Source organism: Mesoplodon bidens (genome assembly GCF_964165515.1).
Source record: "Mesoplodon bidens genome assembly, chromosome: 9".
NCBI lineage: Eukaryota > Metazoa > Chordata > Mammalia > Artiodactyla > Ziphiidae > Mesoplodon > Mesoplodon bidens.
Genome location: NC_138166.1, coordinates 83,183,208 through 83,205,955, shown reverse-complemented (window position 1 = coordinate 83,205,955; position 22,748 = coordinate 83,183,208). Strand labels below are relative to the sequence as shown.

Genomic DNA, 22,748 nt, shown 5'->3' with positions numbered 1-22,748 from the left:
ACTGTGGAGCCACACAGTGATTAGGCAAGGTCCCATCTTCCCGGTGACCATCCAGTTCTCCCTCAGGGCTGCCAAGTGGAGTTTCGTGGGGTGCTGCTGGGGAAGGGCAGGGAGGGAGCCAGTCTCCAGCCAGCCCCCCTTCCGGGAACCCCAGGGCTGAGGGGGTCTGCCTGGCATCTCCTGCACCCATGAAGAACCACTCTTCTTTCTTACCTCATGATCAGACCACCAGAAAAAATCCTCCAAACTCATCTGCCTCCTAGGTGAGGACTAAGAAGTCTGTCCCAGATCACCCTTGACTGGGTGATATTTGCTAAATTACTCAGTTTCTTCATCTGTGGATGAAGTCACACCTGCCCTGTCTGCCTTACAGGGTAATTTGAGGATCAGGTGAGTAAACGTATGTGAAAGCACTCTGCAAACTGTAAAGTGCTGTACAAAGGAAAGGGGTTATTATGATGGCAACATGAGGGCAAGGAGAAAATACATGAGAGGAAAGCTGCCACTTAATGCTTACTGTGGGCTGAGCAGTGTGATCTGTGCTTTACAGATCTTACTTAACCTCGTAACAGCCTTGTGAGATAGCTGTCACCCCACTATAAGAAAAAGAAACGTGCCCAAATTCGACTTATACGAAGCACATTTATCTGAATCCAAAGCGTGTTTTAAATGCGATACACACTGCTATCCAGACTTTCTAGAAAACCAGAGATGGGAATACATCCTGTAAATACCCACAATTCCTCCCTCACCCCAGCCTGCCCTGTTCATCCCACCCAGGGAAGCTTCAGGGAAGAGCCTGCCAATCAGCTAAGGGTGGCCTGGGTGGGGTTCTTCAGGCTGGGATTCCCCAGATGAGAGTGAGGGGAGAGGTCACACATCAGAAACGGGGGCCTTGTAGGAGACCCAGTAGGCTCTGTCTGGCTCTCTCTTTTGTGCTGCTACTGTACCACATCCATCACACCCCCAGGACCCTTGTTTGCCTCCGGGTGGGGGGGTCCCCTCTAGGAGGCTGGGAGCTTCTGGGGGGACAGAGATCTGTCTTATTGATCTTTGGATCCAGCCTTGTGTCTGGCACTTGGCAATCCTGCTGACAAAACAAACAACTCCCAAGCATTTCTGTGTACCCGGCCTTAGATAGGCACTCTACCAGATTAATCTCATGTCACCCTCACAGCACAACTGCTGTTGTAGGCATCTCTTAGCAAATGTCTGTGGAATAAATGAATGCGTGAATGAGGGAAAGAAAGAAAGCCAGGAGTGTGCACCAAAAAACCACCAGGGGCAACAGATATTCAGGTGGATCTTCATTACTTGGCTCGGGGTAAAAGCCATAAACCTAAAGAAACCCTCCCACCATCCATGCAAAAGCAGGCTTCCTAATAAACCAACGCGTCTGTTGGATATGGGGAAGAATGGCCCTCGCTTTAGAGAACATATTGGCTGACATTCCTTTGTACCCAGGGGATGAAGTTTTATTTTCCCCATCCAGGAGTGTCTGGACCAGATGACTGGCTCCACTAACCAATCATGGCCAGAGAGAAAAGCAACACCTCATCTATTCTCAAACCAAAGGGAGTTTTTGGGTAGCTGTTTCCCAGCTTTAAACTGGCTTATAAATAAAAGCCACTCAACGCGTCATTCCATTACCTCAGTACACATTTCCTAATTGTTTCTCTCGCTGGGTGTGCCAAGGAGTGAGGTGGCTCCAAGCAAGGGCACCAGGGGGACTTTGCTGAGAATGTTTCAGGGCTGAGACCGGGATTGGGTCCCAGCCAGTGCTTCTCTCTGGGGGTACTATTGGAATTTGAGGCAGGATCATTCTCAGTGTGGCCTGTCTAGAGCAGTGTCCTGCCCACTCAATACCAGTAATTCCCTTCTTTGCCAACAGCCACAAAACACCCCCCTCCCACCCCACACACCTCCAAATGTCTCCAGGGTAACAGGGTGGGGGAGAGGAGTGCCGCCCTGGTGGAAATCCCTTGCCATCTACCATGCATTGTTTTCCAGGCTAAAAGTACTGTGGCCTTGATCTAGGCTGTAGGAGTTTAGGCCCTCAGTGGTTCATTTGTCTCTGTATTTCAAAGCCAGCAGATGAAATTCTCTAGGAAGCTTCATGGCTCTACCTCGGGGTGGGGTGCGGGGGTTCTGCTCTTTCCTCCCAGGCGTGAGGATGGCATTCATTCAGGCAAATCCTTGGACGATCCCTCATTTTCACAAGAGCATGTAGAACTTTCCCGTATCTCGCCACTTGTCTGGAGAGTCTGACGGGTCAGTATTTAACAGACAACACTGTCACAACACATTTCAAGCTCAACACATCATTTCATCCTACGTATCAAAAACACAGCAAAAAGTGAACACTGGTTGCTTCTGGAGAGGGGAGCTGGGAGCCTGGGTGGGAAAGAAATGTATTTTTCACTGTATATTCTTTTGTACTGTTTGAATTTTGAGCCCCAGGCATATACAATCCACTTGAAACAGAAATCCACTTGAGAAAAAACTAAGCAGGGAGAAGCAATGATTAGAGAGGCTAGGGAATAATGCCTTTCAAGCCTCTAGAGAGTTGAAATGTCCTCTGGATTAGAGTAGCCTGGCAGAGCTGGTTATTTGGCCCCCAGCCGAATGGTTCTGGTTTATGTCCAGTTCTGAATCGTGCTTTGTGTGGAGCCCATATTGAGGGTAAGTCAGCAGGAGACCCAATCCTGTGAAGCTGCTTGTTGTGCTACTCAGGAATGCTGTTGAGGACATTGTTGATTACGTCACACCGATGTCTCCTTTGTGAAACCCCATTCTTGTCTGTCATAATCTGAAGAACAGTTGGTTTCTGTTGACTTTCTGGACAGTGAATTATGTAATTCACTGGGCAGGTCTTGGATGACTGGCAGCTTGGGCACTGCTGAGCTAAGGGCAGGGGCAGGTGTGAACATGGTGTGAGAGGGACAGTGAGCAAACTAACCTCGATCTGGCTGGGGGAGGTCTGAGTAGGAAAGGTACCCTCTCTGGGTAGACTCACCATGAAGAAACTGGCAGCCTGGGATGCCTTAGACCTCTAGGCATTGTCGAGTTGCCCCTGAACTGTTCCATGAGGGCTGTTACTAAGGTGCTCCAGGGAACTCTCCATTCCCTGCCCCTTCCTGCAGCCTGAGGCTGCTTCCCAGGCTGGCTGTGAGCCCAAGATCCCTGGAGAGGGACACTTAGGGGGCACCTTCCACAAAGGGGCAGATGGGGTGTAAACACCTACAGGGATATAGTAGTGCCTGAAGTCAAAGAAGGGTGCCTTCCATAGGTCCACTCAAAGGGGAAAAAAAAAAGTGATGGAGGGTCTTCATTAAATATGGGTCAGCATCTCCCAGGCCCTAATGAGCCCACTCCTATTCATTCCAGCACCTGACCATTGCATGTCCGGATTCTTTGAGCCCACTCTTTTATCCTCTGAAGAACATACAATCGGCTTTGGGGCCACAAAAGGTTTAGGTGGAGGCTTAGGGTCTTTAATCCCAAGCTTTGTCCTTAGGAGGCTTAGGATCAGTACTGATCTTTCAGGGAGCTCCAAAGTGGCTTTGGAGGAGAGGTTCTTTGGCAGGGTCGGGGAGAAGTGGTGGCGGGAGGATGATCTGTAAGAGGAATCAGAGCGAGTGGCGGACATCCCATGAGCAAGATGTCAGAGGAGGAGGAGTTTTTTCTGTTCATCTCCTTGGTGGGGCCGTGGGATGGGCCTCAGCACTACCTTGCCCCTGTCTGGGCCTTCCACCTCCAGGCAGCCTTCACGGGCTTTGTCTTCTTTGTAGGGACGCCACTCAATGCCACAGTGCTGGTGGCCACACTGCGCTACAGAAAGTTGCGGCAGCCACTCAACTACATTCTGGTCAATGTATCCCTGGGGGGCTTCATCTACTTCAACTTCTCTTTGTCGTCTTCATCACCAGCTGTCATGGATACTTTGTCTTCGGCCACCATGTTTGTGCTCTGGGGGCCTTCCTGGGCTATACAGCAGGTATTGCAGGAGAAGGGGGCTGGGGGGAGGCAAAGGACACTGCTCCATGATTGGGACCAGGGGCCAGGCTGTTGGGTGAGAGTGGGCCCCAAAGAGGAGTCTGGGGGATAGAAGTTTGGTGCTCTTTTGAATACTGAGATATAAAGCCACCCAGACTAGAAGTTTGACCGAGTCCCAAACTCTACTTCACTCACCACTCCAATCTTCCCTCCCTGTGCTTTCTCCACCCCATCTGTATTCCACTCTGCCTGCCAGGATGAGTGGGGCTGTTTACCCTCTTACCCTCACATTTCATCACAGGTCTGGTGACAGGCTGGTCACTGGCCTTCTTGGTCTTTGAGCGCTACATCAGCATCTGTAAGCCCTTCGGCAACTTCCGCTTCAGTTCCAAGCACGCACTGATGGTGGTCCTGGCCACCTGGACCATCGGTATTGGTGCCTCCATCCCACCCTTCTTTGGCTGGAGCCGGTGAGAGTGTGGGGCCGTTGTGCTGACTTAGCTAGAAGCTCAGGCTGCGAGGGCGGGAAGAGAGTTGGGTATAGTCTTTGACCTCTAATTTTTAAAGAGCTGGTGGAATAAATAAGGGAAAGGGCTGTGGGAGACAAGTGCTAAAGTTTACCCTGCAGTTGCAATTGCTAAAGGCTCGCTGGTGAGGACAGAAAATACCCACTGCCTGAAGTCACTCTGGGTTCTAAGTGGAGAACACAACCCAAGAATCTCATCTCCCTCTCTACTAACTGAGCCTCACAGTGAGCAAGTGCTTGGTCCCTTGCAGGTTCGTCCCCGAGGGTCTTCAGTGTCCCTGTGGTCCCAACTGGTACACTGTGGGCACCAAATATTACAGCGAGTACTATACCTGGTTTCTCTTCATTTTCTGCTACATTGTGCCTCTCTCCCTCATCTGCTTCTCCTACTCTCAGCTGCTGGGGGTCTTCAGAGCTGTGAGTGCCTTTCGTGAGGGTCAGGGAGGAAGGGATCACAAGGCTCTAGGTGAGAGGGAAGAGCGGGTAAGTGCTCTAGAACATAAAACATTTGGAAATGTCCATAGTCAGGTAGAGGGGTATCAAAAAGCAGTGAAGGAAGTGGGGACAGGGAGATGATGAAATGGAATGAAGAATAAGGCGGAGTCATCCCTGCTCAGGTATATCAAGAGATGCATGTGATCTTTTCCATTGTCACAGACCAGAGAGCTGCCTCCATCTTGCCTTCCTCAAGGAGGGGGCAACAGAGGGACTAGGCCAAAAGCTGGGACAGCAGAGAGACAATTAGAGTAGATGGCCCCCTAGTTGAAGAGTCCAGAGATCTGGGAGTTCAGGGCCAGGGATAAGAGGGTGTGATGTTTTCTGTGTTCTTTCCAGGTTGCAGCTCAGCAGCAGGAGTCAGGTACAACCCAGAAGGCTGAGCGGGAGGTGAGTCACATGGTGGTGATGATGGTGGGGTCCTTCTGTCTCTGTTACACGCCCTGTGCTGCCCTGCCCATGTATATAGTCAACAACCGTAACCACGGGGTGGACTTATGGTTTGTCACCATTCCTGCCTTCTTCTCCAAGAGTGCTTGCGTCTACAATCCCATCATCTACTGCTTCATGAATAAGCAGGTAAAGCTCTCTATTTATATTCCTAAGACCTGGTTCTTCCCAACAACGACTTTTAACTCCAAGCACCTGGGACTCCACTCAAAGGGTTTCTAGGGGTGAACAGGGAAGGCATGGAAACCCTCAGCAGGCTAGAAAGCACTTGGTAAGCAAGCACAGGGATGAAGGCGTGGTCATCCAGACAAGATCACAGAACCCAGGGAAGACAACTTGAGCCATAAAATTCAAGTTGCTCCAAAGGGCAGGATGAGATGTGAAAAGGCTTTCCGTTTCACTGAAAAACTGATAGATCAACAGTGACCCTAAATTTCCATTTCACGAGTTCTTAATCCTTTCCAACTTCTAGTCTGCACGACCATTTATGTGAAACACAGAAATCACAACACATGCATAAGTTTCTAAAACAGCTTATCATCTGAAGGTACCAGGTGGCTTCCTATCCCAAATCCTGAATCTAAGCTAATAACCCAAACTCAGACAAATCAAGGAGGGTTCCTGTCTTGTAGAGCTAACACTCTGCTTTGAGAATTGTTACTTTGTTTCCTCAATTCCAGAGATGGATTCAAAACTAATGTGAAACCTCCTGGACAGAAACAGAATTGGCAGTCCTTCCCCATTTGGGAGCCCTTTCAAGTAATGGTGGGGTGGGTGGGCGGGGCTATTCTGGGGTCACTTTTGACAGTGCTCTTATGGGGCAGGGTGGTTTGTGAGGTTTCCCAACAGTGAAATTCTACACATTCTCAGAGTTAGCCAGAATGTGTAGGGATTATCATTGTAGACCCAAGAGTAGTGAGTAGTCTTAGCCTGGAATATAGCTAGCTCTCAGTATTGGGAAGATATAATCAAAACCACCTGAGGAGATCCTGTGTCTAAGGCATTGTGCGAGGCTTTGAGGATACAAAGAATGAGATCTTTTTTCCCCTATGCTTCCTGATGTTATCTCCTCTGTACTGGTCTAGCAAGGGGACTATCTCCAATTCTGCTCTTTCCTCCAGTTCCGAGCTTGCATCATGGAGATGGTGTGTGGAAGGTCCATGACAGATGAGTCTGACCTGTCTAGCTCCCAGAAACTGGAAGTTTCTACCATCTCTTCTAGCCAAGTTGGCCCCAACTAAGGAGCCATACTGGCCTGTTTGCAGCAACAAGGATTTTACATTTAAGGAAACTTCTACTTTCTACCTTCCCTGTCAAAAACCAAACTACTACAACACCGAAAATGGGAAGGGGAGTGACAGCAATTTGAGGTCAATTTTCCATTTTCCTACTATTTCCTTCCTACCTACACAAAGCTACTGTTCCAGCTGGGTCTACTTCAGACCACCCCAAAGGCCATTTCAACAATCATCAGTTTCTACTCTTAAGTGGCAGAATTTATAGCACTTGGAGAACAGATTTCTACATACAAGGCAACTGTAAAGCAGTCTGGCTGATGATTTTTCAGTGTATACACAACAATTATTTTCCTTTTTAGTAACATTTTTTCCCTACTGGGGATCTGTTCAAAGATGATATATTTTGAATTAAAACAAACTTATGAAAACACTTTAGAAATGGGAGAGACATTAAAAAAAAAAAAACCTTTAGGGTTTCCCTGGTGGCGCAGTGGTTTAAGAATCCGCCTGCCAATGCAGGGGACACGGGTTCGAGTTCTGGTCTGGGAAGATCCCACATGCCACAGAGCAACTAAGTTCGTGCGCCACAACTACTGAGAGCCTGTGCTCTAGAGCCCGTGCTCCACAACAAGAGAAGCCACCGCAGTGAGAAGCCCACGCACCACAACGAAGAGTAGCCCCCGCTCACCGCAACTAGAGAAAGCCCAAGCAGAGCAACGAAGACCTAATGCAGCCAAAAATAAATAAATTAAATAAATTAAAACAAAACAAAACAAACCTTAAAAAAAACCCTTCAGTAGGTCCCAAATGAGTTTGGAAGCACTTTCTTATGCTGTCACTGCCAGTAATTTCTACCGCTTTGGCTGCGACAGCCATGCCCACAAACCCCTGTACCAGCATGAATATTCCAGGTGCTTCCTTTCCCCCCACACCTCCTATCTGGCTAAACCTATATATCTGTCTTAAGCTGTGTATTTACTAAAGTTAATAGTTTAATTCCCTTCATGTTCTCAAAATGAATTTGCACATCTCAATACCATTTATAAACTATACAAAATGTTCAAAAAACTGTTTTACCTTATACTCCCTCTCCCCACCCCCTGAAGAAGAGACTTTTTGAAATAAAAATCAAGATAAATGTGTGTACATTCAGAAATGGCTTGTGTTTGGTATCAGGCAATTATGTAATGAGCAGCTGGGCTCCTCTCCAGTTATATGGCCTAAGGGAAGCAGAGAAGGGTTACAGCTGTAGAAGGATGCTAGAAGACTTCAGGAATAGGAAGAAAAAAGTAACCAATTCGGGAGAAGGCAGTAACTTCTCTGGGTTGGGGTGGGGGGTATGATAAACCTTTTAGGAGAGCTCTTTTTCTGTGCCATTTTATAACACCCATAATTCTAAGCAAGAGTTCCATTTCTTAAGAAAATAAAGGACATACATAACCCACAGTGAATGTAAACAGTTTTATTTAGAAACAGATAGGTACCTGTTTGCATTATAGAATATAAAACTGGGTTTACACTCTATAAAAAAAAACCAATATCCAAATTCAAGAGAGCTAGCATTCACAGAACACACAATGTGGGTGTGCAGCTACTGTTCACCAGCCTCAGGCTTGATTTAAACCAAAAGAAAAAAAAAAATCCAGGGGGATCATTAGAGATTAGAGTACAATGCTTACTGATGAGCACCCAGCATCCAGAAGTTGCTGTCTTAGCAGATGAAGGTTTGCTTTCTAGGTGCGTGACTTTAACATAAGGCCTGGGTTCTCTGTACCTAGTGACCTATGAGGATCTCCTGCCACACAATTCATGATGTGCCCTCTCCAAGCCAGGGTTGGTGGGCATTATTAATTATCCCTGATCTTCTTAACAATAAAAATGGGGAATCTGGAAGGCAGAGAATTTCCACTCCCTTATATTGGGGCTAAAAGAATGTATCCACTCTCAAGAGCTCAATGCAAAGGCTGGGGTGGAGTTACACGATATCCGGCTTTTTACCAGGCCAAGTAGCCCACCTCAACGTGATTGTGGAAGACCAAAGGACACACCTAGGTTCAGATTATAATAATCACCCAGCACCACCTGAATGTATTATCCAGAAAGATATATGAAATAATAACAGATATATATATATATTTGTCTTAGTAACCTGAGGGCTAAAAACTTGGAATATAATAATTCTTCTCAAAAGAGGTCCATCTGTATGAAAGGGACCAAAAAAAGACAGTTTCCTGTTACGTAAAATATAGGTAAAGTGAGTTGGGAAAGAGGTGGTTTCTTCAGCTCCTTCTACAATGTCCCTCTCTTTGATAAGGGTTGGCCATGTTGATTCATGATAAACTTTTTTTTGGCAGTGGGGAGATGGGGACATAGCGGGTGATGGGTCAAAGGCAGGAAGGGTGAGCGATGGTCCTCAAACCAAAGAGCCCTCTCGTCTTTGAGTCTTAGCTCAGGCTCTCCAGCTGACACAGAAATAGGCCTGGTAGTAAGTGGTTAGCATTCTGAGGTATGAGGATCCCTGGTAAATTCAGCAGCATGTGGTTTTTGGAAACCAGCCCACAAGATAAGAACACTGCAACCAAGCCCCTAACTAATACTGCTATTTAACCACCATCCAAAAGAGAAAGGAAAGAAAAAAATCCCACCACACTAGGAGGTTCTAAGCTTTCATTTAAGGTGGTCCAAATAATCTTCTCTTTATCTTCGAGTTTCTTAAGAGAATCCTCATTCAGTGATCATTTCTCTCATTAAAGGCACTTTCAATGACATGATTGGAAAGGAGTACATTTTAACTGCAGTGCAGATTAATGCCTTGGAACACCTGGGGAAACAGGAGCTGAATGGGGGCACTTACAGTGATTCAATAGGCAAGACAGTCTTGAGCACTTCAATAGATGCATACCCAGAAAAAAGCATGTGCCCTAAAAACACTTGTACTTTTCCTTTAGTTTTCCAGCTGTTTCTATGTATAGCTCTGTAAAGAGAACACACTCAGTACTTGATTGATTTTCAAGACAGTGGCCCCAACTCTTCCCACCACAGCTGTGCTTGACAAAATTAGCAAACAGCTAGTCTTACAGGGAAGGAAAAAAACGAATGAATGAAATCAAGTTGAGCCAAGCTTTCTTACAGCACAGGGATCGGTCCTTGACCAGACAATGCCAGGACCTGGACGTGGAGCAGATGAATGAAATATTCGGCCCCTACTCCTTATGCAGTATACTTTTCAATAGGCAAGTTTAAGGGTTATCTCTCTAAATATAAATTGTGGGGACTATTTCTTCCCTTTTCTCTCTCTTGAACATTTCTTATTGATCTCAGGCTTAAAATTAATTAAGTCAGAATTATAAAAATTATATGATAAGGGTTGAGACAGAGTGAAGGGCTAACGTTTGCCTACAAAGTGTGAGTTGAGGATCTTGATCCTTCATATCATACTCCCAACCAGAGAACAAATACAAAAATAAACACACATGTTATACATAATACAAAGTGTAAATCTACAAACACAAGTGTACTAATTAGAGTTTTTCCTCAGAAGCACAGTTTCCCTCCAGTCCCTCAGAGAGGAGGAGGAATGGGGACGGGATTTTTAAGACAGCTTTTCATGTCTTAAAAAGTTTGTAATAACAGTCTCAGTAGCGCAAACAATTTCATGTGAAACCAGAAGCTGTAAAAATAAATTACTTTTGAAGAAATGTAGGTTCCTCTGTCTGCAGCTCAGAACTCGTCATGTCGTACTAAGGCCTCACCAAAATCTGTGGCCTGGCTGCCCACAAATAAATCATACTTGTCAACAATCTCCTCCTTGGTAAGCTTGCCATCCTGAAAGTAGAGAGAACAGTGAATTGATGCAAAATATATTTCTCATTTCAAATTTAGAACACTGTTAACGTACAACAGGGGTTAGTCAAGATTTACGATTCTAATTCCCACTAAATTAAATGTGAACTCAATCCTCACTGCCCACCCCCAACACACACACACACGCACACACGCAAAGAGGGAAGAAAACAGCAGTTGATACATTTTTCTTATCAAGGAAGTTAAAAGTGGAAGGATGGAAATAATATAGCTCAAGAGCTCAGTGCTAGGGATATGGGTTTGTTTTTTGAGAAGAAAATGCTCCCTTCCAAGCAAAATGTGGGACATCTCCTAGATATGGGTAAGAGATAGTCAAGAAGAGCCAGGAAAAATACTTCAAAGTGAATCAAGTCTTTGTCTAACAGGAACAATGAAATATGCTAATATCAAGCACAGTCTTCAACTCCAAAATGACCTAGTCACCAATCAGATTCCAGACAGAACCCCAAATGAAGGCTCAGATACTCATCTCAAGAATTATCTAGGCCAGATTCCCAAGGGATGACTACATGAGTTTCCTTTTCTCACATGTCTCAGGACATAGCACCTGGCTACTGAAGTGACTGAGTAAGAACTCAAAACAGACTGACCCTCAAAAAGGCTCAATAAGAAACTGCATTAGGGGCCTCCCTCGTGGCGCAGTGGTTAAGAATCCACCTGCCAATGCAGGGGACACGGACTCGAGCCCTGGTCCGGGAAGATCCCACATGCCACGGAGCAACTAAGCCCGTGCACCACAACTACTGAGCCTTTACTCTAGAGCCCACGCGAGCCACAACTACTGAAGCCCGTGCCTAGAGCCTGTGCTCCGCAACGAGAGAAGCCACTGCAATGAGAAGCCTCTGTACCGCAACGAAGAGTAGCCCCCGCTCACCACAACTAGAGAAAGCCCGCGTGCAGCAACAAAGACTCAACGCAGCCAAAAATAAATAAAATAATTTAAAAAAAAAAGAAACTGCATTAAAACCGAAGATCAGTCTAAATAAAAGAACATTTAGAATTCTAGAATCCCCCAACTTTAGACTGATTTTCAGTTTGCTCTAAGGAGAGCATTCAAATCTCTGAAAAAGGTGACAGGGGTCAGTAGTAACACCACTCTTTTAATGAAATGAATGCCTTCTCAGATAACTGATCAAGGGTAATTTTAACAGGTTTCAGAGAAAAGCTGATTTATAAGCTCCTACAAATGACTTAATTTTAAAAAGCATACTTGATTTAAGAAGGAAACAACCAGCTTTGAGTAGGCAAAATGAGCCTGTAAAAGATAAAAGAACAAAGGAAATAACAACAAAAAAGCAAAGAAGATTTCTTGAGGTTCCAAAGATAGCAGATGATGCATGCTGGGCACAGGCTATATCCAGAGGCTCTTTCTGAGGCCTAAATTTCTCCAATGCTGGGAACATTGGGCAAAAGGATTTCTAAAATGAGATCAGAGAGCTAGCACTGCCCTGTAAGTTTTCAATCGCCAACTTTAGATCCATAGCAGACTCAAACTAATTAAGACCTTAAATGCTCTATGTACCTCAACAGGAATTTTTTAGGCAATACCCTAGAAACAGACTTCGATCACTGATAGATTGTTTGGACCTGGACAGACTTACCTTGTTTTGGTCGGATTCGTAGACTAGGTGCCTGGCTTCTGCCTCTGCATGATCATAGTCTGAGGGAAGGATCCAGTCTTTGGTCTCTTCCTTATCCATCTTCCCATCACGGTTCTTATCTCGAAACTCAACAAATTGTTCTCTCTCAGTCTTTACCCATTCTGGCTCATCAGCATTTCCATCATGGCTGTACATGTCACCTGTGTGAATACACATCCATACAAAAGATGAGTTTGTCTTTTCTCAAAGACTGCCCCATACAAATCTGACCTGACCCTTTTTCCTCCTTCATCAGTTTGGAACCTAATAGCAGTTGTAAGGGTATTTTAGGTCAGATAGACCTTAAGAAGCAAGGCGTTTTCCTGATGTGTGATTATTGATCTTGCAACAAAAATATTTCCAGCTGTTGGTCTTGAATGATATGAGAGCAAAGAGAATCCTTTAAAAAAAATGCAGAAACAAAGGGAGATGACTAGCGTCAAGAAAGGTGAAGACCAGGACTTCCCTGGTGGAGCAGTAGTTAAGAATCCGCCTGCCAATACAGGGGACAATCAATCCCTGGTCCAGGAAGATCCCACATGCTGCGGAGCAACTAAGCCCATGTGTGCCACAACTACTGAGCCTGCGTGCCACAACTACTGAAGCCCACGTGCCTAGAGCCCGTGCTCCGCACTGAGAGAAGCCACCACAATGAGAAGCCTGTGCACCACAACGAAGAGTAGCCCCTGCTCGCTGCAACCAGAGAAAGCCCGCGCAGCAACGAAGACCCAACACAGACAAAAATAAATAAATTTCTTTTTAAAAAAATAAATAAAAAGGTAAAGACCAACTTTCATAAGATAGTTGTTCCCTACATTTCATTTCACTACTAATTAACCCGACCACTAGTTTTAGAAAGATGTGGTTTTAAATCCTCAAGAAAACTTGAGAGGTCTGTAAGTCAAACTGTCCACCAACCAATTACAGAGTATACTTTAATTTTTTTTTTAAGTATTTAAAAAAAAATTTTTTTTTTTTTTTTGGCCACGTTGGGTCTTTGTTGCTGCGCGTGGAGTTTCTCTAGATGCGGCGAGCAGGGGCTACTCTTTGTTGCGGTGCACGGGTTTCTCATTGCAGTGGCTTCTCTTGTTGTGAAGCACAGGCTCTAGGTGCACGGGCTTCCGTAGCTGCAGCAAACGGGCTCCGTAGTTGTGGCTCGCAGGCTCTAGAGTGCAGGCTCAGTAGTTGTGGCGCATGGGCTTAGCTACTGTCAATATTTTTTTAGGAATTACCTGAGTGAAAGTCTGAAGACTCCTAAATTATACTATATCAAAGTAAGTGTACATGCATTTCATGTAAGGTATGGGAACACACCTAATATAAGTCTAAGTAACTTCTAAAGAGTTATTTACTTGTGATAAAAGTAATTTGTATGTTGGGACCCATAAAATGGAGGCTGCCCCAGTGGCCCGGCCCATGCCACAAATCTAAACCTAAGTCAGCCCACACTGCCAAGAAAACCTAACATATATCAATCACAACCCTCCAGCTCAGCTTCAGTCAACTTACCTTACCCTTACAAAAGACGACCTGCTATCTTTATATGGAAATCCCTGACTTCCTAGCCAATCATGTCCTGCATCTAAGTTGCCCCTTTAATGTTTTATAAAGCCTGCTCTTGCCCAAAACCCCCTAGGAAGAATGCTCTACTGCTTGTGAGGTACTTGACTCCCCCAATCCATGAATTGTTTTCCCTTGAATAAAGGACATCAAACTTGTTATTAAATTCTACTATTTCCAGCATTTTACAGTTGGCACTGTCATCTTCCTGAACTTGAGGGTTAAGAGTAGAACTACTCCTTTCTGTCTTAAACACAAATTGGGAGTCTCAGAGCAGGTCTTGCCAATTCTTTTTTCATGTTACAGCACATTCAGAAAACACAGTATTTGGGGCTTCCCTGGTGGCGCAGTGGTTGAGAGTCTGCCTGCCGATGCAGGGGACATGGGTTCGTGCCCCGTTCCGGGAAGATCCCACATGCCACGGAGCAGCTGGGCCCATAAGCCATGGCCGCTGAGCCTGTGCGTCTGGAGCCTGTGCTCCGCAACAGGAGAGGCCACAACAGTGAGAGGCCCACGTACGGCAAAAAAAAAGAAAAAAAAAAAAAAGAAAACACAGTATTTGTATGATCCACTGGCCAGCACCCTGCTCTAGCTGTCCTGAGGGTCAGGGAGACCTTTCACTGCATACAGACTGGGAAATTCTGAATTAGGGAATATGTGAGTATTAGGAAACACACGTTAGGAAAACATGTGTTTAAAAGACATATTTTTCTTTCTTTCTTTCTTTTAATTTGGCCACACCACACGGCATTCGGGATCTTAGTTCCCCAACCAGGGGTCAAACCCGGCCCCCACAGTGAAAGTGCCGAGTCCTAACCACTGGTCCGCCAGGGAATTTCCTGAAAGACATACTTTTAATAGAAGCTAGAATATACAACATAATGTACGTGCATCTTAAAGCTAGAAAAGTAAGGATAAGAATTAATACTATTTAATTTTCTATTAAAAAATTCAACCTGGGCTTCCCTGGTGACACAGCAGTTGAGAATCTACCTGCTAATGCAGGGGACACGGGTTCGAGCCCTGGTCTGGGAGGATCCCACATACCACGTGGCAACTAGGCCCGTGAGCCACAACTACTGAGCCTGCGCATCTGGAGCCTGTGCTCCGCAACAAGAGAGGCCGCGATAGTGAGAGGCCCGCGCACCACGATGAGGAGTGGCCCCCGCTCGCTGCAACTAGAGAAAGCCCTCGCACAGAAATGAAGACCCAACATGGCCAAAAACAAACAAACAAACAAATACAAATAAAAAAAATTCAACCTATATAATGATATTAAGGAATTACTAATTTTTTTATTTTATTTAAAAATTTTTAGAGATACATATGTATCTTAAGAGAGATATAACCAAATGTTTACAGATGAAATGAGATGCTGATTGGGATTTACTTCAAAATAATAAAGGAGGTAAGACGTGGATATGGATTTAAAAGGATTGGCCATGGGTTGATGGCTGCTGGGACTGGGCGTAAGTACGGGGGATTCATTATACTATTCTATTTAATTTTGTGTATGCTTGCAATGCTGTATAATAAATTTAAATGGTTCAACAGTATAACTCTGGGGACTTATTAATGCTAAATGTAAGAGGCAAAGACCATTTGTTTCTTTTTGATCTTTCTCCTCAACAGGGCAGAAACTAGCATACCCCAGGAAACTGGAAGATACTGTTTGGGAGACTTTTTAGCTTTACAAAGCCCAGCACCCAAGATGTAAAAGTGTTTGCATTAGTTGATGATTTGCAAAACAAAGTCATACACACACAGTTGATAGTTTTAGTAGTTTCAAGAAACAATTGATCTATATGATGGGAGGGAGATAGAAGTATCTCTTTATTTGGCCCCAATGCTTGATAAATGATGGTACTTAACCGTTATAAAACTTAATTCCTCTCAAGAGGTTCAAAATGAGCTCCTCCGTTTTAGCAATGGTGATAAAATGGCAAAAACCAAGAATTAAAAGATAAAATATTAAAAAAAAGAAATAGTCGACTTTGAAATGGGCTCAGTAAATGCACCAGACGTTTATTTCCACTGTGCTGATGAATTCCACAAAAAAGTCATTTTGGAAAAAAATTCCATCTTCCCACTGCTCACCCCTCTCAAAGTACATCATGGAGTCTTAGAAGAAAAGAGTATTCAAGGAGTAATTCAACTGGAATAACTCTAGAAAATAAATAGCAGGTATAATTAGACAAAATTTGAGTAAAGGAGTGACTTGTTCAATGGGCTGAAGTGACATACAGGGATAGAGGTAAGGGCTTAAGTCTCCCTTTCACACTTAAACATTCCAGGTAAAGATTAGAAGCATAAAAACAAATTGTCTTAAGAAACACAAAACCAGTGGTGCACTAGAATTAAGTTACTATGAGTAAAAATCATAATTGGAAATATAAAATTATCTAATATCTTTTAAAATGGAAAGACATTTGTAACAAAGACATTTGTAGTATCTTCCATCTCTTCTCCTTTACTTATGCTAATTTCCATCACACTAATTGTGAAACGATTTGCTCAACTACTTGGTAAGAGGCAGCTCCTTTTTTTAAAGCAATGGGAAAATCTTGAAATTATTTTGAGGATAATAAAAATAGCTTTAGGGACTTCCCTGGAAGTCCAGTGGTTAAGACTCTGCACTTCCACTGCAGGGGGCACGGGTTCGATCCCTGGTTGGAGAACTAAGATCCCACATGCTGCACGGTATGGCCAAAAAAAAAAAAAAAAAAGCTTTACTTGAGAGAAAGGTATAGCATCTAAAATAAACAGACAACTTGAAGGTATAGTAGCATCTAAAATAAAACAGACAACTGGGAATTCCCTGGCAGGCCAGGGGTTAGGACTCCGAGCTTTCATTGCTGAGGGCAACGGTTCAATCCTTGGTCAGGGAACTAAGATCCCACAAGCTGAGGTGTGGTCAAAAAAGAAAAAAGAAAACAAAAAGGAAAAGAAAACAAAACCAGACAACTAAAAGGAAAAATGGCAGAAAGGAGTGATTTTTAAAAAAAGACGAAAGGAAACAAATTAGAGAACCTAGACAGAAAACATGAATAGAATACAGCGAAAAGGAAAGACTAAGAGGAATCAACAGCTCTTAGTCACCCAACTGTCTCTTTTGTTCTATTTCCGTTTCCTAATGCCAGTATAGGCTCCCTGCAACTCCTTACTGTCGATTGCCCAGGGCATCTGGGATGCACTATTTCAGTGCTGTCCACTACAGTAGCCACTGGCCAATGTGACTGGTCCAAACTGAAATGTGCTATAGTGTAAAATAAACTTTTGAAGATTTGTAGAAAAAAAAAAAACCTCAATGATTTATATTGACAACATGTTGAAATTATAGTATTTTGGAATCTTAGGCTAAATAAAATATACTATTGAAATAAATTTCATGTTTCTTTTTATTGTTTTTGATGTGGCTACTAGAAAAGTTAAAATTATATATGTGGCTCACATTTACATTTTGATTTGCCAGTGCTGCTACAGACACTTTATCATGACCCCCTATTCCTCACGTTGGTCTGACTTAATGATGTGCTAAGAGTTGACCCATGGGGTAAATTGTTTCTATTGGTGAACGTATCTTCCAAAGCTTCTCAGCTTCTTCTAAGAAAAACACTAGAAATAGACTTACCAATATACTCCTCCAGATCAATGAAACCATCAGCATTCTTATCTATATCTTCCATTGTTTCCTAAACAGAAGAGAGTAATTAGACTTAGTATCTGGATGAGTTAGTTTAGGCAATTATTTGTCATTCATTAAAATACACACACACACACACACACACACACACGTTTATGTAGATGTGTGTGGGTATGGTTAATCCATAGGAAATTGTGGTTTTTCTAGCTGAAAGAATGGTAAAATATTATCAGTTTTTTATGCTTCAGCTTAAAATAACCAACAGTCTTCTTGAAGGAACACTTAATAGTGAACTACCCCATGAAGCCCATGATGATCTGGTAGCCCTAGTCATGCTTAACTCTAACAGGAGATGTGACCAGTGAGTACATCTACAGCTACAGTCTATGTTTTATCAGTAACTGCCTTCTGTGAAAATTCTTTAGTATCACTGTCATTACTCAGTGCCTGATATTTTAAAAAATAGGATTTCCCCTCATGCTTACAGTATGAAGCCACCAATGAATGGCAAAATACATAATCTGATGGTACATATTGTCATACTAAACAGAAAGCCTAAAGCACCATCGAGATCACAGAAAAACAGAGTGACAGAGCTTGGACTCAATCTGGCCAGCACTTGTATAGCAAGTCATTCTTCTAAATACAGAGGAAAGGCTAAAGAGGAAAGCGTTAAGCAACAAAAAGAGAAAGTTTCCACTGAGAATCCTTGCTCTCACCCCACCCACCTGTACTACTATATCCTTCATGTAGTCATACTCCTCAGGGTGCAGGAAAGCTGTGAATTCCTCCTTTGTGGCAATGAGGTCTCCATCCTTGTCTGCCATTTTAAACCTCCGCTCATCTCTAACCATCATCTGTTTATAGTTAAATCCATCATCAGGGTCTGGATCATCTAGAAAAGAAAAATTTAGGTCAAATCTTAAAAGACTTCCAGAAAACATGAAAATGTATGGGGAATCAATTTCCAAGAAAGATAAACCAAGCACTGAAGAATTAACTCTTGATTACTCAGGTAAAATCGCAGCAGTATAAAGACATTCAGTTTTGGTAATCAAAGACCTCAAAATCAGGTCTGAGTTGAATGTAAATGCTTGCCATTCAACATGGAACCCTGGCTCCTGGACTGTGTAATCCGTTATGTAATGCTTCACTGTCACTGCTCTTGGGGCAACCAAAGAGCTTGAGTTTTCTAGATATATCCAAGGGGCAGCGGTGGTTCTAAAGTCATACTGAGTTTGAATCCTAACTCTACCACTTCTTAGCCATGTGACCTTGGGCAAGCAACTTGACTGTACTTCAATTTACTCATCTGTAAAATGGAGATAATAACAGTGCTGGCCTCATAGGATTGTTATGAGGCTAAATAAGCAAATAAATAGAAGTGCTAGAACAGTGCCTGGCACAGAGTTGGCTTTTAATAAATGTTAGCCATTGCTATGTTGATTAAACATTAGGTTCTCATTAAAAAGCCAGATATCAGGAATTTCCCGGAAGTCCAGTGGTTAGGACTCCGAGCTCTCACTGCCGGGGGCCTGGGTTCAATCCCTGGCCGGCAGAACTAAAATCCCACAAGCCGCGCAATGCAGCACCCCCCAACCGCTCCCAAAAGAAGCCAGACATCAAAGGCCTTCTATCCCATTATAGGCCATCTGGATTCAAGTACCAGAACAACACCACTTTGAATGGTCACACTTTAGTTTCTTAAGCCAACTCAGAAATATACCATGATATACAAATACTGTTCACTACCCCCCCTCCCCAATTTTTGTAAAATTCTAGAAAATGCAAATAAACTCGAGTTACAGAAAACAGATCAGTGGTTGCCTTGAGGATTATAAAGGGACACAAGGAAACTGTTGGGGGTGATGGAAATGTTCATTTATTTCGATTGTAGTGCTGAGCTCACTGATACATACATCTGTCAAAACTCATCAATTGTGCATTTTAAATACGTGCAGTGTATCGTATGTCAGTTATACTTCAATAAAGCTGTTACAAAAGATAAATATTAGATTACAACCAAATTAAATTTGGATTTATCCATCTGTTAGGATGTTGAACTGCACAAGCAGTAGTTATTTAGTCTCTCCGTAAGATTCTAGAAAAATGAAATTTTGTTTCTTTAAGTTGAAAAAATGTGGACTTAATGGCAGAAAAGGAAAAAAAAAACTTTTCAATCTGAGTTGCTGTATGGACCTAATAAGGTAACATGTGAAGATATTCTGAAAGGAAAAGACACCATATTAAAGGTAAGAAATGATTGTTCCTACAACATATTGGTCAAATTTTTTAAGATACAGCACTAGTTTTATAAAAATGACCCACAGGGTCCCTTAATAACATTACACTGCTGACTTTCGATACTGTAGTTCAATCTTTCCATACTTTAAGCACAGTCAAAAACAACAACAATAAACTACTGCTCTATTTTGAGAGGTGAGCAACTTGAAGTTTCATTCTTTGTTGAGTGTCAAAATTCAGTGAGATAGTTGACTGAATCATGAGGCTTTGCGGACCCTATACGTGTATACTCAAAGCCGTAACAGGTTAGAAACAAAGAATTTAAGGAAAGTACGATCTTTCTCAGATACTAAGTCATTTCTTCTCAACAAATAAAGCTTCAGTACAAACTACGTAACATAAATAAGAAAGATAACAGAAGACAACTTATAGATTAAGAGTAGATTCTTAGCTAAGAGCCCTTCTCTCCTCAATTAAAACATGGTGACTGGAATCAAGTAGCCCGATAACATGCACATATATAAGGATGAAAAAGGAAGCTTTAAAACTTTATATTTAATGACTAAACTCATGTGCGTATCATCACTGCTCAGAGTGCCATTATCTGTCTTAAGCACCAGTTTACTGGGCTATCTGGCCTGGGTAGGCTCTTGATCTAGTTTTGGTATAGGCAGGGTGGATCGTAGTATCTCATATTTCATTTGTGGCAGAGACAGGGTTAATGTTCCTTTTGTGGAAAGCAGACTAAAAGCTAAAATGATTTATACCTGAACTCAGCTGAACCAAGAACACGCTTTCACAAAAACTCCTCAGCACTTTTGTAAGGCACCTCATTACCCCGAGCACTGTCCAGCCACAGGACTCCAGGGAAAGATGCCTTATAAAGACATTGTTTCTCCAGCCAGAGCTTCAGCTTATGCAGTCTCAGTCAGTAGAAATACCCATTACATTGAATCATTTGCCCTGTGAGGCAACAAAGCTCTCAACAGATTTTTATGCACATAATCATACAAAGAGTTTAAGATTCATTCTGGACAGCAAGTGAGTGACTAGGTCTGAGCTGAGATTCATTAACACACCATTCTATTGAGATCACCAATAGCCTACCCACTGCTTTACATTTATAATTAATTCCAAATAAATCAGGAGGGTGTTGGGTCTCAGCCAGAGAGCAAGAAGCATGGATGCCTCTCTATCTGCACTGACTTTTTAATACACGTGTTTTTAATTGGGTGAAGGATATGTTTGGTTCTTGGGTAAGTGTCAAGCGTAGAGAGAGACTGCCACTCTAGTCTTAGGAATGAGAACAAGCCTGATACAGAAATAAAAATCTGTTCAACAGAAATGCATGCAGTCCTGTAATTAACAGGGACAGCTGGCTATCCAGTGGGGGAAACAGACCATCATACACTCACTGCTTGTTAGTCGGTGATGGAGAATGCCTGCTTTAACCCAGAAATTTACTTAATTTCCAGAATAAAAATGCAAGAAGTAACATTTATACATTCTTGCCTCAAACTGTAACCATGTGCAATAGAGGAATCTCACTAACAAAAACACCCTAAGTCATCAACTCAGTAAGATCGCCACCTAGCATTCAACAGCAGGCAAGTGTAATAAGTAAAAGAAAATTACTAACAGGTGGCCCAAGCATACAAGCTACCAAATCAACAGAAAGCAATCGAAGTCACATTTATTTGCCTTGAAGCATTTGCAAAGCAGGCTGATAAACTCATGTGCCAGAGAACACAAATGGGAAATAATTCATTTCTAAACTACACTAAGCAGACATACTGAAATAGTTAAATTTCATCAAGGAAAGCTATTATATTTGATCTTTATTTTATTAAGGGAAAACAGTAATTTTCCTTCTATTCTCACAGGTTACAAAGAAATCTAATTTGGTTTGAATTTCAGGTCCAACACTTTAATGTGACCATGTCAGGCTTTGAGACATCTCAAAGCCTCTTGCTTTGCATTGTTGGAACAATGCAGCCTTTTAAACAAGATCTACTACAAAAATGGTCTCTCTGAGGGATGACAGCAAGAAAAAATGGGGAAATATATCTGAAATGCTAATGATGTAAAAGATGTCAGACCTTAGAAAACCAAAATAAAACAAATTAAAAAAATACATAATATACAAATTCAAAATTAATACAGGGAAGGAGAATCAGCTCAGCATCAAACTATCTCAGATAAGCATAATTTCTTCCTTTCCTTCACTGTGTGACCCATTTGTTTCTTTGACTCAAGACCATGGTCTCTGCCAGGCTGACATCTTGCCCCTTACCCAGGTAAGTGCCATAAGTCACGTTTCTGTACTCATCCCAGGAGATTAAGCCGTCTTGATTCAAATCAAACTCCTGCCATTGGTTTTCAACATTGTCATATATGTATTTCTTCTGGGCGTGCTTAATCCAGGATTTCAGCTCCCCCTCCGTCACAAACCCATCTTTATCCGCGTCTATTTTATCTACAATCATTCTACAAGACAAAACAGTTACGTTTCAAGGTGCCGGCTCCACAAAGCTTTTTCCCCCAGATAGTAGGGACCTACCTAAAACGTAGCCGTAGGTGGCATTTTTATACTCTTCCCAGGAAACGAGGCCGTCCTCATTGAGGTCATGCCCCTTCCACTGTCGCTCTACATCCTCGTAAATCCAGCGCTTTTGTGCAAATTTAATCCAGTCTTTGAGCTCATCCACAGTGACAAACCCGTCCTTGTCGCCATCTATTTTACTTACAATCTTTCTGTAGAAAATGCAGAGAAATCCAGCAAGAGGTTAAAAGGACACTAGGCTCTGGACTTAGCCAGGTGCGTGCTGTGGCCACAGGTGTTGCCCAGAGCTAAAGCATGGAAATAAAAATTGTTTCCAAAACAAAACTGCCAGACAGGCCATTGAAAATTTTTCTCTTAAGTGCCTGTTGCTGGTCTGAAATGAGCCATCCAGACAAGGCAAGCACAGTCCATGGCTGGTGTGCTTGGATTCAAAAGTGAATCCGGACTATCCCTTTAGAGGTAGGTTTCAGCCGATGGTCAGAATTCAGGAGTGAATATCCATTCCTATCTGGGTTCTCCACTCTTAGTA

The 22,748-nt window shown here is 43.0% G+C and overlaps 2 protein-coding genes across 3 annotated transcripts in view; one reads left to right on the top strand and one right to left on the bottom strand.

Annotated features, from left to right (window-relative positions):
* The first annotated feature begins 3,192 nt into the window (after positions 1 to 3,192).
* Positions 3,193 to 8,269, top strand: OPN1SW (opsin 1, short wave sensitive). The gene is given in 6 exon segments (XM_081244142.1): positions 3,193 to 3,904; positions 3,907 to 3,997; positions 4,298 to 4,466; positions 4,774 to 4,939; positions 5,357 to 5,596; positions 6,589 to 8,269. Coding segments are annotated over 6 exon segments (1,038 nt in total). The 5' UTR covers positions 3,193 to 3,652; the 3' UTR covers positions 6,709 to 8,269.
* The window catches only part of CALU (calumenin), a 28,189-nt gene continuing 13,593 nt past the window's right edge, over positions 8,153 to 22,748 (bottom strand). Inside the window, exons 3-7 of one of the 2 annotated variants that reach the window (XM_081244139.1) lie at positions 22,217 to 22,410; positions 18,141 to 18,307; positions 17,401 to 17,461; positions 12,171 to 12,370; positions 8,153 to 10,530 (exon numbers count right to left, since the gene is read on the bottom strand). In XM_081244139.1, the coding sequence (XP_081100265.1) occupies positions 10,426 to 10,530; positions 12,171 to 12,370; positions 17,401 to 17,461; positions 18,141 to 18,307; positions 22,217 to 22,410 (727 nt within the window). In that variant the 3' untranslated portion in view covers positions 8,153 to 10,425. Of the gene's footprint in view, positions 10,531 to 12,170; positions 12,371 to 17,400; positions 17,462 to 18,140; positions 18,308 to 21,949; positions 22,144 to 22,216; positions 22,411 to 22,748 lie in introns of both variants that reach the window. The other variant, XM_081244140.1, reaches the window with a different exon arrangement.